The sequence below is a fragment of the Trachurus trachurus genome (assembly GCF_905171665.1).
Source record: "Trachurus trachurus genome assembly, chromosome: 20".
NCBI lineage: Eukaryota > Metazoa > Chordata > Actinopteri > Carangiformes > Carangidae > Trachurus > Trachurus trachurus.
In genome coordinates this window covers 22,280,638-22,301,070 of record NC_139911.1, presented here as the reverse complement: position 1 = coordinate 22,301,070, position 20,433 = coordinate 22,280,638, and the positions used below count along the sequence as shown (strand labels likewise).

The 20,433-nt window shown below is 40.6% G+C and overlaps 2 protein-coding genes across 2 annotated transcripts in view; both read right to left on the bottom strand.

Moving 5' to 3' along the window:
- Positions 1-3,971, bottom strand: part of LOC311003920 (LIM zinc-binding domain-containing Nebulette-like) — a 58,034-nt gene extending 54,063 nt beyond the window's left edge. The window contains exon 1 of the mRNA XM_083995832.1: positions 3,747-3,971. Coding sequence (XP_083851958.1) covers positions 3,747-3,815 — 69 coding nt within the window. The 5' untranslated portion in view covers positions 3,816-3,971. The remainder of the gene's footprint in view (positions 1-3,746) is intronic.
- Positions 3,972-6,775: 2,804 nt separating this feature from the next.
- Positions 6,776-7,891, bottom strand: LOC311003551 (caspase recruitment domain-containing protein 8-like; the record flags this gene model as incomplete). Its single annotated transcript, XM_083995318.1, has 1 exon — positions 6,776-7,891. One exon carries the CDS (start codon positions 7,889-7,891, stop codon positions 6,776-6,778), a length of 1,116 nt encoding a protein of 371 aa, XP_083851444.1.
- Between the last annotated feature and the right edge of the window lie 12,542 nt (positions 7,892-20,433).

Sequence of the window (20,433 nt, the reverse complement as noted above, 5' to 3'; positions counted from 1 at the left end):
TGTCCTTGGTGACCATTGATGAACATTTGTCAAAATAAACCTGACATGAAACATCACACACATCTGAGGGTGAGGTGAGATCTGAAGGAGTTCTTCTACCACATGAGCATAATCACATGATAACAGCTCTACCATCTCCATGACAACTGGGCAACTGAGGAGGAAGACCATGAGGCGGATGGATGAAAGCTTTGTGAGGTGAAGAATGAACCTTCAATCTTCAATCTACTGCTCGTCCCTGTCTCTGTTGCACATTACATCTCACACCACCTGACTGTCCATCAAACAGCATGGAACATCAGCTACATATAGGCTACAGTGGTAGGCTGGATGGTCACATTGACATTTATTCAGACCACAAAGCAACAGACTGCAGAGGAAAAGTCTGCTCACTGCCAAACATTTATTTGTTCAATATCCAGTTCAGATCGCCCTCCATCTGTCCTGCATTAGGATTATTCAAATCCTTAGACAGCAAATCAGCAGTAAAATATGTGTTTGAGATGTTAACATGGCTTCTATATTTATCCTGTGCTTGACAGAGTGTGTTGTGTCAAAATGGAAATCCACATAGCAATGTTTGTTCCAGAATAAGAATCAGCAATTCATACAGGTTAGTCTTTTTTTTACTTGCCTACATTTAACCTTTTACAGTAGTAACTGTTCTGTGTGGGGAACTCATGGGCATGTCATATAATTTACCGTAATGAAAGAATTAGATTCCAAAACATCCATTTACCCAATGTTAGAACATATTGGTATTGGAATATACACAGATTAGGCCTAACATTATGAGCACTGACAGTGACAGGTGAAGTAAATAACACTTCGTCATAGCACCTGTTAGTGGGTGGGAGTGGGTCCCGTTATATATTATATATTAGGTATCTATTAGGTAGGTATATTAGGTAACATGTTGCCCTCAAAGTTGATGTGTTAGAAGGACTTGATCCAGTTTGACAGCATCTGAAAACCTGCAGCTCTTGTGGGGTGTTCCCAGTCTGCAGTGGTCAGGATCTATCAAAAGCTGACACACTGTTCGTCTTTGACTCGTGTTTAGTTCCTTGTTTATTTGGGGCCACACTTGAGCTGTTTAAAGGAGACATATCATGCCTCTTTTCCACAAATTAAAATAGTTCCCAGGTGTCTTAAAGATATGTCTGTGACATGCTTTGGTCAAAATCCCCCAAGGATCAAACATCACAGCTCTTTTCATCCTTTCATAACAGCCCTGTTCAGAATGGCTGGTGCTTGCCCACTATGCCCAGCCCCGCCCCCTCTACTGGTAATGGTACTCACAGGTACGAGTGGGATTATGCAAATTCAAAAACTAATCAGACATATTTCATTTCATTTTCATTTCATTTCATTTCATATTTTGGGGGCCAGAAGGCAAATCAACACCCGAATATATGTTAAAGAGACTTCAAAAAGTGATATTTCCATAATATGTCCCCTTTTTTTTTACCATCTTGGCCTTATTTCTTGCATAAAATACGATCATTTACTCACCCAGATAATTTTGGTGTCATTACAAGTCGTTCAGACGAAATTAGCTCCAGCCGAGAGCCGCGTATATCCATATAATGTGAGTCTACAGGGCAGCAGAATGCAGCCTCTAAATAACACATTATCTGCCGCGAAACTCGTTCATTTCACCAATATTTAGTTATGATACGCTAGTGCTATTCCCCTCTGAGTCCGGGGTTAGCTGTTATCAACATCCGGGGTCTATAGGTTGACCTACTAACCTCTGACCTACCATACGGCTCTTGGCTGGATCTAATTTTGTCAGAAGGACTCGCAATGACACCAAAGTTACTGTATCTGGGTGAGTAAATTATCGTATTTTAAGATAGAAATATGGCCCAGGTTGTAAAAAACGGCAATTGCCCTTTAAGTGTCATTTTCAGCTGATGAACCAGTGAAGCATCTGGCAACCTAAACGCCAGATGTTTCCCTCAGGAGCTGGTGGAGACCAAACACAAAGCTAAAAGAGAGGGAACACCGGACCAAGGTTCATCAGGTGACACAAGTCCAACTCTGCGGCTGTGGAGCAAAAACACATTTAGTTATCAAACTAATCGCTAAGCCTGTGTTTCCCTATGTGTCCACGTCACAAAACTGTCCCATAATTCAAACAGTGGTGCAGAAATGTGTGTGTAAAGAAGTAATATTGATCTCATTCATTGCTCATTTTGATGATTCTATGCTCTCACCTCAACATATAACTACTGTAGGTATTGGGTGAAGACCGGTGAGGGAGCTGACAGCTCACAAACATTTAAATAAGGGGTTCAAAAAATCACCAATGACACCTGACACCATCAGATCAAACATTTTTCCTTGACACATATTCTCAGCATCCTGTAGGAATTTTCTGTGAAAATAGATAAACATCATTAAAAGCTAAAATGTACCAAAAAAAAACCATAAATCTTTCCTATTCACTTGAAATGACACCTCCTTTTCATAAAGTCTGTCTAAACAGGCTTCCTCCGTACACTTTTTCTTCTCTGCAGCCTCCACTTTCTGAATCACCACCTCACGTTTTCTCTCTCTCACATCAGTCTCTCCAGTCAGCTTTTACAAGCTAGGACAGAGGCTATATTTGGTATTGAATGAGGATGAATAGTGATGATTTTGTTCAGTTTATCTCGCAACAAATTATAGCTATATTTACCATAGATTTGCAAAATGTAAATTTTTTATTATGAAATGTGAGAGCTCATGTCGTGGAGCGCCTACATGCTGTTGTGTCATCTGATGCCTCACAGACAGTGGCTGCATGAGGCTGCTGAAGAAAAATTAATAATTTATTATCACCATTATGCAACAGACTATTACTAAGGAGTTACCACACAAAAACACTTCCAACTTACAATTATGGTGGACCTTAAATATTCCATATAAACTATATTATGTCATAATATTTTTACAGCAGTGTATAGAGTCAGCTGTATTCAGTTATTTGAAAATATAGAAATATTTTTCAATGGTGCCAAAGATTTAGAGTTATTTATAGGTTGTTTTTCAGCCTTTCAAAATACATAGATGTCTGTCAGATGCAATGCAGGACTCATTTAGAGCTCATCACTGCTTGCAGAAACATAACAAAATAAGATGTGTCAAGTACTAATTTAACCATAAGCTCACCATATTAGCCTACAACAGTTTCTGAGTGAATGTATGTTTGTATATTGTCTCAATTGCCATGCGTTGTCATTTAGAAGGACATAATCTACTGGATGCTGTATCTGAAATGAGAGGATTTTGACTTTTCCTGTTTTAAGTCATTAATGATTGGACATGTGGGGTCATTTATTTCTTTATTTAATAAGTTTGGCCACTTTAAAATGCACTGCAAAATGTAACCAGGGGTGTAATGTCAGTGCACCTCTATTGCCAACAGCATAAAATATACTTAGTAAGACAAATACATGAATTCAAATGAATCAATCATCAAAATCAATCAATAAAATGACATCAGCCCCTGAGTTCCCAGATGTTTATTTTCTAGGAAACCCTATAACCCATGATGTCACACTTATTATCATAGTTAGCCTATAATAAAGTCCTTGTGTGTTCTGAAAATCCTGACACATCTTCACCTGCGTCTCTAACAACTTCACAGACCTTTTCTGATCAAGTTTGAACTCTGGTTTACGCAGTTCTGAAGGTTTTGTCAGACTCCTAAATCATTACTGGTTGCTTTTTGATGCGTATCTGTTAGTAAAAGTGCCCACCTTGTCAAGGCAGCTGACTTTCTCCGTCGGGTAGACGATCTTCCCACAGCGGGCACACTGGGGGTTCATCCTCCAAACCTCCTCTGTGATCCAGCGGGTAAATTCCACTTGTGCTACAGAGACTAGTAGAAACTAGTTTTACCCAGAAGCTCCCCAGAAACGTCCCAGCCGTCCACCTGACACTGGAAACAACGTGCACACACTGCGAAGCTGACAGAGACACGGTGCTCCTCCTTCAGTCTGCAGCCTACCGTCCGGTCTGAGGCTGGATGCTGCGCCGGGACCGATAACGATCACTCCACCGGCGACAAGCTGGAGGGAGTTACCGCGGAGAACACCGGAAGTGGCTTTACAATCCCTTCAAAGTTAGAGCCCCAGAACAATAATAATTCACTTACAGTAATATAAGGTTCTCACAATTACGGTGGTCAAGGTTATAGCCTACGACAAATTAATAGGGCAAGACTTGACTAGAATAGAATAGAATGTCTTTATTATGTAGCCATTACAAGATTACAAGGTTAGCCTACTTTATTTGTCACTTAGCCTACAGAAGTCACAGAGTAACATAGATAGATAGATAGATAGATAGATAGATAGATAGATAGATAGATAGATAGATAGATAGATAGATAGATAGATAGATAGATAGATAGATAGATAGATAGATACTTTATTAATCCCGAAGGAAATTCATCTGTCAGCTGCTCCAAACATTCTGAAAGAAGGTACTTAGCTAATGTAGACAGATGTAGCAATAATATAAAATAATAAAATAAAATATAAAATATACCTATATAGTACACATAGGCCTATACAAACCACCACCTATATATATATATATATATATATATATATATATATATATATATACACATATATACACACACACACACACACACACACACTCTCATATAAAAGAAATACAGTTCATAAAATGTCAATTAGTGCAGATGTTGTGCCCGTCCCACCATCCTCCCCCCCCCCCCCCCCCCCCTGCTGTTGTACAGTCCGACTGCCCTGGGCACAAAGGACTTCCTCAGTCTGTCTGTGGAGCAGGTTAGTGACAGCAATCTGCCACTAAACCTGCAGATGTTGAAGGAGGCCAACTTTGAAATGTGTCCTTGTTGCTCCTAAACTGACCTTATGAATAGAACAGATAACATATGAATAAAATAAAACTAATATGATGTAAATAAATGTAATCTAAATAATGTCATCAGAAATGAAAATATGTGCAAGGGTGCGTGTGTATGTGTGTGTGTGGGGTCAGGCCTGAGGAAAGATCACCACCACCCCATAGTAGGCTGTATTCATACAAGTGAAGACTCACTATTCAAAATTTGATGTGATATTTATTATTAGACAAATTTATTATTATTTATTATTTAAAAAACAATTAAATAACCTAACTAGGATGTTAAAGGCCAAAACAAGTCAACAATCTATTGTGATTTCCTGGGTTTATTATGGCGGTCCTTTCATATCAGTAGGGTCAAAATGTATGTGTTCTAAGAACTTGTGATAAAAATTGTTATGATGCATCCTTGAGGGACACTATAGACAAACCAAGAGTGTGATAACACTAGATTTTCAGACACCTAATATTAAACTTGTATTTAACCTCTCGTAATTCAAACACTGCCACATGAAAATTTTGAAATTTGAAAACTTTAGTTTTCAGTAAACTGTAATATCACACTGGTTTTTACATGTCTACACAATTATATCTCACACCTGTTTTCTGCACTGGTAAAAAGCTGTTGGAGCTCAACCCAAGTAAATATAGGAACTTCCTACAATGGTGGCTGTGTTGTTCCCAGGTGCACAACATTGTACAATCTGACTTTTCAGTAAAAGGGGTTAACCTATGGAATTCTCTACCCACTTACTTAAAACTGGAGACTGATGCAAATGCTTTTAACAGAGGGCTCAAAGCATGGCTAAAAGCAAAACAACAGTGTTCACAAGTATGGACACTGACAGTTTCATTATTATTATATTGTTGTTGTGATCATGAATCTTGCTTGTTTTATTTCCTACTGTTTACCATATGCTCTGTGTTTTTAGAAAAGCCACCTATGGACTGGTGTTGAAAACTAGCGTGTGTGCTTTATACATGCAAGCAAAGCATCTGGGACAGTCTCAATGTACTTGTGATGTCTGTATCAAATAAAATAAACATAATATAACATAAAAGAATGTTTAAAAAGAGTTTCTGTCTCTCTCCATAATAAAGCCATGAAAAACCAAAAAATATACTAAAAAAAAGAATATAGATGCTCATGGCAACCCCAACCACCACCTCTGATAGCTCTGATTGAACTTTTTCTCAAAATCAAACAGATTAAAGTTGAGTTTTTGTTTTTTTTTACTTAAAACACAAGCAATATTTGACTGTTAACACGGAATCACACATCCCAAAAAAGTTTTGAGTCCTTATTCCATACATTGGTAAACAATAATAGGGTGATGAACTGATTGATAATTGAAAAGCATAGAAAAAAAACAGGACTTTCAATTTGGAAAACCAAATAGGAAAAAATAAAATTGAGCCACTGATATAATAATGAAATAACATTTAAATAAAATAAAAAAACAAGACAGATATTGAGTTTCCTGGTAATTTTAGTGAGAAAGTGGCTAGAGAGACTTCTAGATTTTTTCAACATTTTGTCCCACAATGGAGTTTTCCAAAGTGATATGTGCAGTACTTTTTTATTTTATTATGATGTACTGTTAACCAGACATTACATGCTTGCATTTCAGAAAGAAAGCCATTGCTGCCTTTGACTTTTTCATCCCACTCCACTAACAGGTAAATGTCTCCCCCTGCTGGCTGATGAAGGCACACATGCAATTAAAGTAAGGTGTTATTCTGCATGAACCAAAGCAAGACACATGAGGTATTCGTGAATGAAGATCGTCCCTCTTATCTGCAACAAATGTGAATCGTGTCAGGTAACTGACACTTCTTACAATCAGTTCTCTATGGGGATACATGTGGACCTGAGGCACAAGGTTTGTCTTCAGATCAACCCAAGATGTTCACAGAGGAAGGGGTCGACCTCACGGAGAAACTCGATCATCTCTGAACTGGCAGCTTCACCTTTCTTCCTCACTGTGTCGATAACAGAACGAGCTTTGTCTCCTCTGTTCTGCATCTTGTCCACTGACTCCACCTCAGAGTCAGTTATCACCTTTCTCTCCAACAGTTTGTCCAGCAGACTCTTGAGAACAGGTTCTGATATTGCATGAATCAGGTCTTTCCGTATGTCAAACAGTGACTCGCTCGACCCACAGGACCTTTTAACTGGACCCAGTGGAAGGCTGATGTCACTTTCCCAGACACAGTGGGAGGCGTTGGTGTCTTTCAGAAACAGCTTGATTTTCTTCTTGGTTTCTTTGAATTTCACCTGGAATGATGGAAAGAAGTTGTTGTAGTCATCACTGTAAAATTCAGCTTGTGTTGGTTCAACGTGCACCGAGTCGTCTTCAGGACAAGTGGACAGGGTGTACAGCTGATCTGGCTGCAGTTTACAGTGTGGAGACGTCTCTATGTACCTCTCGTTTTCAACTCCTAACTTCTTCCTCGTGCGCTGCACATTTTGCAGAGAAACATTTTTTGGTAGCAACAACACATTGATCAGAGATTCATCATCAGGATCAGTGGAGGGTCTGTAGAACAGCAGAACCAAGGCTCGGACTGGGTCAGCTGGTGAGTCTTCATCCTTGACGTTACCGTAACCAGAAAAGCCAGTGATGTTTATAATGACATGAGAGTCTGTTATCTTATGAGGAGTGATGAACTCGATGTTGTCATCGTTCACATGAGCAACTGACAAGAACCGACATCCTCCTGTGGATCTGATCTCACAGTGTGGGAGGTGAAGCTGACACACAGACTGCTGGACACATGTGATGTCAAACAGGGGTCCTGCAGGTTTCTTGTGGTGTTGAGCCAGTAGCCTCCTGTTCCAGTGGACCATGCTGTAAACCACGGTCCCTTCTCCCTCCATGTCAAACAGCAGGCCTGTCACTCTGCACTGGTACAGGCCTGGACGGGAGCACTGGAAACTGTAGCTTTCATTGTCGTCTTCATCAGTGATGTCAGGTGTAAACTCCTCATAGCTGGTTGGTAACATCATGTCAGGTAAACTTTGAGTTTGTGTTGTCTTGTTGTTTCCAGAGATTACTTGACTGAACGATAGAAGCCTTGTGGAGATTTCACCTTGCTCAACCAATGGCTTCTTTGCTGCTGGTGTTCCAGATGATTCCTCTTCATGATCAGTTGAGGATAAACGTTTTGTTAGCGTTAACATTTCAACTATTCATCTGCCCTTGTTTTAAAAACTGCAGCTCCACTTCTTCTTATGGCTCCTGTGTTACTTCTATGTCTATTCCCCCTAAGATCAAGAAGATGAGGTCAAATTCATATCTGTCATTAACATTTCAGTTGCCTGATAGAAAGTAGGTAGGTAGGTAGGTACTGTAGGTAGGTAGGTAGGTAGGTAGGTAGGTAGGTAGGTAGGTAGGTAGGTAGGTAGGTAGGTAGGTAGGTAGGTAGGTAGGTAGGTAGGTAGGTAATTATCCCCGAGGGGGCAATGGGCTCAAAATACCCCAAAGATCAAACATCACAGCATTCTCAAAAACAGGGGTCTGCAAAACGGTCTGTTTAGTGGCCCCTCCCTTTAAATGCAAATGAACCACTCCCTCAGCATTGCGTTACCATGACGATGTCTACTACTAGTAGGCCTACCTATAGGCCTACTGATTTGGCCAAAATGTAGTAGCCTATGCAAACAAAAGCTAAATCTGCAGTAGGCAAATTGCCAGTATCTCCAGTATGCATCTGACCAGTCTACACTGTGTAATGAAATGTGCCCATGACCTAGTCTCACCCTAACCAAAGATGGTATTAGTATTTGCAATGTAGGCTACTGTAACCATGTAACATGTAATATAACTTAATAAAATAAATTAAAAATATGCAGACTGGTCAGTTCATTGTAAAACAGTTATTTATTGATGTAAATGTGGTGATTTGTGCACATAGACTACAGCTCTGCAGCACTGCACCTCCTCTCCTCCTCCTTCTCACAGCTTCACTTTTCATTCAAACTAATTCAACTGCCACAATTGTAAGATTTCATCAAAGAGACCAACATTTACTATCCTAAAAACAATAACCACACGGTGGTAAACGTCTAAAAAACATGCGGGTATGTTTATTAGCGATGGTTTTCTCTACCGCGATGAGCACGGACGTCTGCCCAGCCGAGGAGGCCTGCAGACGGGCAGCAGCCTGTGTGAGGAGCCGCTGCAGCTCCGGAGCTCCGGAGCTCCGGTGCTCCGGCGGTCCAGCGTTACGTCGGTCCGGCGAACAACGTCGCCCCGGCGGTACTCACACAGGTACAGCTTCACTTACATGAAACGTCGGCGTAAACTTCTAAATAAAACTTAGTTAAGTGACGCTACAGCGCTACAACAAGCTGGGAAAAAGCAGGAAGTAGTCCGCTCCGCTCTCCGCTGTGACACCAGCCACAACAGAGCAGCATGGGAGGAGGCGGGGCCGGCTGGAGCAGAGACCTCGGCATGACCATGTAGGGGAGTCCGGCACGCCATGACGTCGATGCGAGCTCATGTCCCCAAAACCCAAAAGGGGTCATCCCTATGTTCCCACAGCCCTATGTTCCCTCAGCCCTATGTTCCCTCATTTCTAACTTTTGTCGTCACTGAAAATTAGGCCCTATGTTCCCTCATTTCTAACTTTTGTTGTCACTGAAAATTAGGCCCTATTCCCACAGCCCTTTGGTCCCACCATTGGTTGGGTTTAGGCAATGAAGAAAGGAGTTGGTTAAGTTTAGTAAAAAGACCAGGTAGAGGCTAGACAGGCCAGATAGACAGAGTCCAGATAGGTAGAGAGAGTCCAGAGGGAACATAGGGCTGAGGGAACATAGGGCTGAGGGAACATAGGCACGCTCCCCAAAAGAAAGTCAGCGCAACCGAGTGTAACAGGTGTGCAGAGAAATCCAAGAGAAATCCCAATCATCTAGCAGTTTACCTCCAAATGCATTAACCTCAGGATATGACACTTCCACGGCCTCTAGAACCATTATCCAACATTTTAAACATATATAAAAGTCTGAAAAGCTGGAAAAGCATAATAGGTCCCCTTTAAATGCTAATGAGCTCCATCACTCTACGCCTGCCTTGCCTGTTACACACCCCTCTCAGGGAGAGGATGTGGCTAACGGTAGCATGGGCAAATGCTTACGGGTGGATGTATCGCTATGGCCAGAGTGATTGATATAACAGAGTGGCGACAGCTTTTGATGTCGCCAACAGTGCAGTCACATGGTTCATGTAGCTCCCAATAGTTCCAAACTAGGCTTGAAACAACGTTGAAAACACACAGCCAGTATCACAACTAAGCATAAAGTCTGCTAGCTTAATGTTAACGTGTAATGTAAAACCCATAGACTGTAAAAAAATATGCATGTAGCATCCGTGACGTCACCCATTGGTTTCGGGGAGTCATTTTTGTGACTCAAATATGGCGGCCTGAACAGCGCCATGTTGGATTGGCCGGCCGAGAACCCGCCCACTGGCCTCGAAGCAGCTGTCCACGGACCGCTCTGGACCTGTCACTCAACGCCCTAATTGGCCAGACTTTTAACCTAATAACAGTAAAACGGTAGAGTTAAACCCCCCTCAGAGTGTGTGCGGGGGTAGAAACTATAGATTGAGACCAAAAAACGTTCTGACACCAGGCTTTGATCATGTTTATTGAGGATGTAAAGTCGGCGATTTTAACATGGGGGTCTATGGAGAATGCTGCTTTCTGACACCAGCCCCCAGAGGAAGCCGAGGGGATAGCAGTTTTTTGAATGTATCGCCGCTTCGCGGCAACCGACAGCCATAGCAGTAAAGCTGCTAACACCTGTTTTAATTCTGGCTTTAGCGCTGTTAACACGTCACAGTTTTAATAAAAACTGTCACAGCTGCAGCAGCCGGTCTACTGAGCTGATCCGCCGGGGCCGACCTCCATCGTCATCCCGGGGGAGAAAATGAGCCAAGTAACCTATCCGCATGCTTTTAGAGGTTAAAGACCCCCTAAAGTTGCATTTTAAAATGTGTAAAAATGCTCTGCTATGACTATTTTTTGATTAAAATTGCTTACCCACACAGAGTTGGGTAACACTACATAATACGGCCCGCGACTTAGAGCGTACCTATCGCTCTCTTTCCGCATAGGTTGCCCCTTATTTCACACAAGTACTGAGTAACTGCGGCTCACTTCCCCCCTTGTTTCCCCCGTGCATTTACAGTGTAACTAGGCTGCGTCTTAGCGCGTAACTCCGGTTAACTTACATTCTGCTTTACACCAACTTCCACACAAGTACAGAGTAACTCTCGCTCACTTCCCTCACGGTTTTACAGTATAACTAGGCTGCGTCTTAGAGCATAACTCCCGTACAATTACGTGCTACTTTGCCCGGACTTACAGTGTAACTCCTGGTCATTTCCCACCAATGATTTTAACCAATATTAGAAATTAAAAAGTCTACTACAATGAGCACAATTGTTACAATCCATTTTTTTTATTGTCAGCAGGAAAATGTCACCTCTATTCCAGAGATGTATTATTCATTAATTAATTGTATGGTTTGGAATACTGAGAAATTGGTATAGAGCATGGACATTGGTCAATAACAGGCTGGCTGGTAGCAAACTTACCTCTCTAAAATGCACATCTATGAAAGTCTAGTTCTGTCATCCAAGGGCAAAACACAAACTATAGTCTACAGTAATACATCCACAATAATGAATCATTCAGAGATAGAAAATGTTTTTATTATTTATTAAACAGAAAACACATGACACATCCACATCCATGATCATTCATAAACTTTAATGCAAGTAGATCTTAATTTCCCTGTAAATGAGCACTGTTATCCTGTCCTTAGTGTGCAAATACACTCTAGTTGTCCTGCAACTACACTCTAGTTGTCCCGTAGTTACCCAGTAACTAAAGATAGCGGGCTGTATTATAAAGTATTCTTTGTTATTCCCTCCTTAGTGTGCAAATACACTGTAATTGTCCTGCAACTACACTCTAGTTGTCCCGTAGTTACCCAGTAACTAAAGATAGCGGGCTGTATTATAAAGTATTCTTTGTTATTCCCTCCTTAGTGTGCAAGTACACTCTAGTTGTCCTGCAACTACACTCTAGTTGTCCCGTAGTTACCCAGTAACTAAAGATAGCGGGCTGTATTATAAAGTATTCTTTGTTATTCCCTCCTTAGTGTGCAAGTACACTCTAGTTGTCTTGCAACTACACTCTAGTTGTCCCGTAGTTACCCAGTAACTAAAGATAGCGGGCTGTATTATAAAGTATTCTTTGTTATTCCCTCCTTAGTGTGCAAATACACTCTAGTTGTCTTGCAACTACACTCTAGTTGTCCCGTAGTTACCCAGTAACTAAAGATAGCGGGCTGTATTATAAAGTATTCTTTGTTATTCCCTCCTTAGTGTGCAAGTACACTGTAATTGTCATGCAACTACACTCTAGTTGTCCTGGAGTTACCCAGTACCTTCTACTACAGCTGTAACTACTGTCTAAGTAGAACCAGTAAGTTAGAACACAGATTGTTTCACGAGATAACATCATCTGAAAGTACAGTAATACAAAGACAAAACTAACTGAAGTGTCCCCGACCCTGACATCATAAAATAACAGATTTCTACTGGCTTTTGTTATTTACATTAAAGTTAAGTTTTGTTCCTTCTGTTATAAACTGTTTAATTTAGTTTTGATCCATCTGTCTGGTCCTTCTAAGTCTAAAATAGTCAGTCAAGTCAGTTTCATCTGACAAAATGTACTTTCTAAGTTAGAAGAGTCAAGTTGAAAAGATCGTTGTGATACTACTATCACACCGGAGTGTGACACTCAGTAATGGAGAATGGATGGGCTCCTCCATAAAAGGTGATCTTGATCTTGATCCAGCTCCTTGGGCCAAAGCAGAGATCAGGGTCATGGGTGGCGTGCCATCTCCTTCGTCAGGCACCATTTTCATGGCATCTCAAAAACCTCACCTGTGTAGAAACATAATTATATATTGTATCATCAACTTCATCACATAAAATGCATCACTGTAAAACAAAGTGAGAAAATTAATAACTTTGAACGGTACAGTTTTTCTCATCATGGAATACCCGGTTTTACCTTTCACATCATGAATCATTAGCCTTTTAAACCATAACTTGTGATTTTTAAGCATATTAATCAATTACAAATTATACATATTTTTGTCTTTAACTATTGAGTAATTATTTTAACCATTTAAAAATCTTAAATTTTACAAAATCAATGCTATTACCATACTGTTTCACAACTGTAGGCTGCACCAGTACATTAACTGTTAATGTTACTCTTGACTGTATTCATCATAACATTCATGACCAACAGTAATGTTAGCTAATGGAGCTAATGTGTACAGTACTAACACAAATACAACCTCAAAGCAAAACCGCAGCACTTACAGTTCCCGGTTGCCTGGTGCAGGGGAAAACACACACTATTATCTTTAGCACAAGCTAACATTGCTAGCTGCGTTAGCATAGCTACTTAACTCACCAAGAGGTTGATAACACGGTGAAACTGCCGTCGCACAGGTCCTGGGTTCATCCCTCACGTCTCCCGGGGTGTTTGCTCTGTGTTTATATCAACATATCACATCGTAGACATTGCATAATTTCCCTCATTTCTCCACTTCGTCTCCTCCTGTCGTCCCTGTGGCGGTGTCAACAAGCTCCGTCCTCGCTGTGGGGTGGGACTTTCTACCTTCTCAACAGGCAACCAATGAGAAGTGAGCAGCTTCTGGTCTGACCAATGACAGATGGTCAAAGGTGAGCGACTGTGATTGACAACTTATTTCATCCTATTTGATTCTAACCTGTCTAACTACGCTGCTCATCATTGATCACATAAGTTGTCAATCACAGTCGCTCACCTTTGACCATCTGTCATTGGTCAGACCAGAAGCTGCTCACTTCTCATTGGTTGCCTGTTGAGAAGGTAGAAAGTCCCACCCCACAGCGAGGACGGAGCTTGTTGACACCGCCACAGGGACGACAGGAGGAGACGAAGTGGAGAAATGAGGGAAATTATGCAATGTCTACGATGTGATATGTTGATATAAACACAGAGCAAACACCCCGGGAGACGTGAGGGATGAACCCAGGACGTGCGACGGCAGTTTCACCGTGTTATCAACCTCTTGGTGAGTTAAGTAGCTATGCTAACGCAGCTAGCAATGTTAGCTTGTGCTAAAGATAATAGTGTGTGTTTTCCCCTGCACCAGGCAACCGGGAACTGTAAGTGCTGCGGTTTTGCTTTGAGGTTGTATTTGTGTTAGTACTGTACACATTAGCTCCATTAGCTAACATTACTGTTGGTCATGAATGTTATGATGATGAATACAGTCAAGAGTAACATTAACAGTTAATGTACTGGTGCAGCCTACAGTTGTGAAACAGTATGGTAATAGCATTGATTTTGTAAAATTTAAGATTTTTAAATGGTTAAAATAATTACTCAATAGTTAAAGACAAAAATATGTATAATTTGTAATTGATTAATATGCTTAAAAATCACAAGTTATGGTTTAAAAGGCTAATGATTCATGATGTGAAAGGTAAAACCGGGATTAAGTATTCCATGATGAGAAAAACTGTACCGTTCAAAGTTATTAATTTTCTCACTTTGTTTTACAGTGATGCATTTTATGTGATGAAGTTGATGATACAATATATAATTATGTTTCTACACAGGTGAGGTTTTTGAGATGCCATGAAAATGGTGCCTGACGAGGGAGATGGCACGCCACCCATGACCCTGATCTCTGCTTTGGCCCAAGGAGCTGGATCACGATCAAGATCACCTTTTATGGAGGAGCCCATCCATTCTCCATTACTGAGTGTCACACTCCGGTGTGATAGTAGTATCACAACGATCTTTTCAACTTGACTCTTCTAACTTAGAAAGTACATTTTGTCAGATGAAACTGACTTGACTGACTATTTTAGACTTAGAAGGACCAGACAGATGGATCAAAACTAAATTAAACAGTTTATAACAGAAGGAACAAAACTTAACTTTAATGTAAATAACAAAAGCCAGTAGAAATCTGTTATTTTATGATGTCAGGGTCGGGGACACTTCAGTTAGTTTTGTCTTTGTATTACTGTACTTTCAGATGATGTTATCTCGTGAAACAATCTGTGTTCTAACTTACTGGTTCTACTTAGACAGTAGTTACAGCTGTAGTATAAGGTACTGGGTAACTCCAGGACAACTAGAGTGTAGTTGCAGGACAATTACAGTGTACTTGCACACTAAGGAGGGAATAACAAAGAATACTTTATAATACAGCCCGCTATCTTTAGTTACTGGGTAACTACGGGACAACTAGAGTGTAGTTGCAAGACAACTAGAGTGTATTTGCACACTAAGGAGGGAATAACAAAGAATACTTTATAATACAGCCCGCTATCTTTAGTTACTGGGTAACTCCAGGACAACTAGAGTGTAGTTGCAGGACAATTACAGTGTATTTGCACACTAAGGAGGGAATAACAAAGAATACTTTATAATACAGCCCGCTATCTTTAGTTACTGGGTAACTACGGGACAACTAGAGTGTAGTTGCAAGACAATTACAGTGTATTTGCACACTAAGGAGGGAATAACAAAGAATACTTTATAATACAGCCCGCTATCTTTAGTTACTGGGTAACTACGGGACAACTAGAGTGTAGTTGCAGGACAACTAGAGTGTACTTGCACACTAAGGACAGGATAACAGTGCTCATTTACAGGGAAATTAAGATCTACTTGCATTAAAGTTTATGAATGATCATGGATGTGGATGTGTCATGTGTTTTCTGTTTAATAAATAATAAAAACATTTTCTATCTCTGAATGATTCATTATTGTGGATGTATTACTGTAGACTATAGTTTGTGTTTTGCCCTTGGATGACAGAACTAGACTTTCATAGATGTGCATTTTAGAGAGGTAAGTTTGCTACCAGCCAGCCTGTTATTGACCAATGTCCATGCTCTATACCAATTTCTCAGTATTCCAAACCATACAATTAATTAATGAATAATACATCTCTGGAATAGAGGTGACATTTTCCTGCTGACAATAAAAAAAATGGATTGTAACAATTGTGCTCATTGTAGTAGACTTTTTAATTTCTAATATTGGTTAAAATCATTGGTGGGAAATGACCAGGAGTTACACTGTAAGTCCGGGCAAAGTAGCACGTAATTGTACGGGAGTTACGCTCTAAGACACAGCCTAGTTATACTGTAAAATGCAGGGAAATAGTGGCGGGGTGAGCGAGAGTTACTGTGTAATTTGGTGTAAAGTATGACAGGAGTTACATGCTAAGACGCAGCCTAGTTATACTGTAAAACCGTGAGGGAAGTGAGCGAGAGTTACTCTGTACTTGTGTGGAAGCTGGTGTAAAGCAGAATGTAAGTTAACCGGAGTTACGCGCTAAGACGCAGCCTAGTTACACTGTAAATGCACGGGGGAAACAAGGGGGGAAGTGAGCCGCAGTTACTCAGTACTTGTGTGAAATAAGGGGCAACCTATGCGGAAAGAGAGCGGTAGGTACGCTCTAAGTCGCGGGCTGTATTATGTAGTGTTACCCAGAGTTGTTTAAAATAACTCTCCAAAGACACTAAAAACACGTTTATTATTTCTCCCTCATTGAAAAATTCAGATTCTATTAATATGCATGATTTGCATCCAGTCTCCGTCGCTGCCTGGTCAGGGTTGCTAGGTAACAGCGGTGCGTGTCAGGGGCAAGGGAGACAGAAAGGTGATTTGAAAACACGAAGCTCACGTCAGGTTTCAAGTGCAAGCTTGTGTTTCCTCCAGGGAGTCTTTGTATTGAAATGTAAATTTGAATGTTAACCGAAATGTGAATAATGTTTATAGCAAAGAAAAAGAAAAAGAAAAACATTCACACTAGTATTCGAACACAAGTCTACAGATTACAAGTCAGCAACATCGCCACTCAGCCACTGCAACCACACATAAAAACTCAGTGCATCTAGCTCTTATGTAGTGTCACTATCACGGTGAACTACTACAACAAACAACGGCATAAGCTCCTGAGAGCCGCCACTGTGTGAATTATAGAGTTCTTTAGGTGCTTGCATCCAGGGGCTATGCCCAGAGTCTCTGAGTTACTTGGTAACAGGCTGGTATCATCGTCCTTAACCGCTCCTCACCCGAACACAGAGCAATGTCGCCGTCATTGCTGTTTAATGGACGTTACTATCGCTTTATACCCTGTGCACATATTATGTAATGAGATTGGGGGAAAAATCAACGGGATTGGTTACAGTTTCGTGACGCACGAAAAAATTCTTTTTGGGAGAATAATGTTGGTCTTGGATGAAATCTAACAACTGTGGCAGTCGCATTACTTTGTTTGAATGAAAAGTGAGCAGGACTGCCTCTGGGCTATGTACTGAAATCACCACATTTATGTAAATAAATAAATGTTTTACAATGAACCAATCAGTCTACAATACATTTCATTTTGTTAAGTAACATGGTAACTGTACACAGCAAAGATTATTACCACTTTGACTCCAAATTGGTCGGTAGCCTATTTCATCAATTTAGCATAGGAGTTTCTTGCTGTGCGCTGCAGTCATAGGAACAGACGTGGTAGGAGTGTTTTTGCGGAGAGGGGCCGGCCTAACTCCTGTTGTTACGTCACCACAGGAGCTGAGTCTGAACAGCCTGTATGAGCGCCGTTTTACCAGTGGGTGGGCTGCAGAGTCAATGCAGGACACATTTGCTTTTCTCATTCTAGGAGTTGGTATCGGCTCAAGGAGGACCAGTTTATATATGTAGAGACCAGAAAAAACATGTTTTTCATAATATGGGACCTATTTTTATTATTTATTATTTTTATTTTTACACAGTCTGCGTGAAGCACTGGAGTGTAATAATAATAATAATAATAACAATAATAATCATAATAATAATAACTTTATCCCTATAGCACTTATAGAAATTAAAATTACAAAGTGCGTCAAGTACAATAAAATAAATACAATCAAGTTATAGTAGCAAAAGGGAAGGCCAATTGATACAAGTGAGTTTTAAGAAGGGATTTAAAAGAAGATACTGAGGTTGCCTGCCTGACAAGCTTCACAGGCAAAGACTAACCTGCTGAAAAATCAAGTATAGCCTACCAATGCACGTTATTATTGAAAAGAGACTCTGTCCACAGTATATTGTAATTGTAGCCTAGGTCTTCAATCAACATCTGTCTTTCAAAATGTACCTCTTTTTTGATGCCATTGGATCTCTGTCTTCAATCAGTCTGTTCACTTTGTCGCTCTGTGCATCCTCAATGGTGTAGATTTTGACTAGAGAGGAAGGAGGATCTTTATCACTGAGTGGCAGTACAAGTGTGAACTCTTCTCTGAGCATTTCAGTTTTTTTGTGCAGCTGTTGAAACCCCACCCTCTAACCCTACCAAGCATTATGCCAATGTCAATGTCAATGTCAGCTGTTTTTTTTGTAGGAGTTAGATCCCTGTATTTTGGTTTTCTTTGTTTTGAGTAGGATAAATCAGGGAGATGAGAGATTTTGTTTGTTGATTTGGCCCTGATTCTCATCTCCGAGCAAATAAATGCTACTGTTCGAGTTAAAAACCCTGTACTTTTACGCCATCAGTGTGTGAATGTGTGTGTGAATGGGTGAATGTGATGTACTGTAAAGCGATTTGGGTATCGTTCAGTTATAGTAAAGCGCTATATAAATATAGACCATTTATTATTTATTATTTTACCATTTACCGGTACCGGTGGTACCACTTTTCGAATCGTTAGGAGAGAGAGAGAGAGAGAGAGAGACAGAGAGAGAGAGAGAGAGAGAGAGAGAGAAAGAGAAGCAGTGAGGAGGATGACGGTGCTTCAGAGGCTGAACGTTTTTACTCATTTGATGAGGAAGATACTGAAAAAAAGAAGAGAGAGTTGAGACTTCAGCCCGCTTAGACAGCAGGGCCACAGCTCCAGCTCTGTATACAGACCTGCTGAGCTTTTACCTCTCAAACAGCACCACAGTGACAACACATAGGGTAGGCTACATTATATAGGTTAAATATTGTAAATTTTGTGTTTTTTGTTGTTTTTTTTGTTTGGAGAAAAATAGCTAATTTCTCATTTAGGGCTACACACATCTCATGCAGTTTGAAATGTAATGTGAAGTCAATATTCAGCTTCTTTTATTTTACATTTGTGAAAATATAATGACAGATAACATTTATGCTCAAAAAGCAATTTCACGAAATTTCATTTTAACTTGTTTTCAACACTTATCTATTAGCCTTTATTTATACAGTACTTAATATTCCACTGCTTTTGTTAAACTAACTAATACAACAGGTTGTTCTCATGAGTGTAGAGAGTGTCAAAGCCTGGCTCTTACAGCCATGACAAAGAGGGAGAGACCACTGTGGCAATAATTAACAAATGTTTATTTAATAATAAATAATAAGATACTGCAACAAAGGACCAGATCATGGGGTGTGAGTGTCAGTAAATAGGTGTGTAGAGCATGTTGTGTGAGTGTGAGACGTATGTGTGTGTGGGGTGTTGTAAGGTGCATAACACAAAGGAGCAACAAAGTAAACACTGCATCGCCGTCACCGGTACCTGCAGGAGAGGGGAGAAGGAGAGAGAGTGACGCCAGCAGACCTGCCAACCTTGAAATAGGAACAGACCCCCCCCCCCCCCAGAAATTATTTATTTATTTTTTAGAAAATGCTCTATTTCTTCACCCACGTTCAATTTTACTGTAGATTAACTACATCATTCAACTACTTTTCTACTCTTTGTGCTTTGCTAGGGATGTCATAATATGACATTAGGCTACCTTAGTACGGTAACAAGCCCATGACATTTATTGCAGTATTGTAAAGCATGTCATGATATCAAAATTTCACTGCATTATAATGCCCCAGTACAATAATTATTTCATTATCCATAAGTCAACAACAAGAACATTTGGTCAAAAATAAAATACTGTAGCTTATCTGCCTTTCTCATTCACCAGCCTCTCTCCCCTTCTCCCACCCTCTGTCTGCCCCCACCTCACTCACTCACCTCGCTCCTTCTCCCTCCCTCACTCACCTGGCTCACCTCGCTCCTTTCTCCCTCTCTAACTTTAAACCTGGTTCTGTATCTGCCGTCACACAACACAACGGTAGTTTTTTTTCATGTGAAAAGTTTAACGATGTCCGTGACATCTGCGCGGTCGGTCCGTGTGTCTGTCTCACGTACAATCTAGGTACCTACTTTATTCTCTCTCACACACGCACGTGCAAACACACGCACGCGCGCATGCACGCACACCCGCACGCACGCACACACACACGCACACACACACACACAGCTCGCGCTAATGTCGATAGGAAAAAAAAACTCTCTGTGCTTATTTCCCCGATATGACATCGTATTTTCAGTACAGTAGGCCTACATATTTGCCAAAAGACACACACGTACACTCACGCGTGCACACACACACACACACACACACACACACACACACACACACACACACACACACACACACACCAGTTTG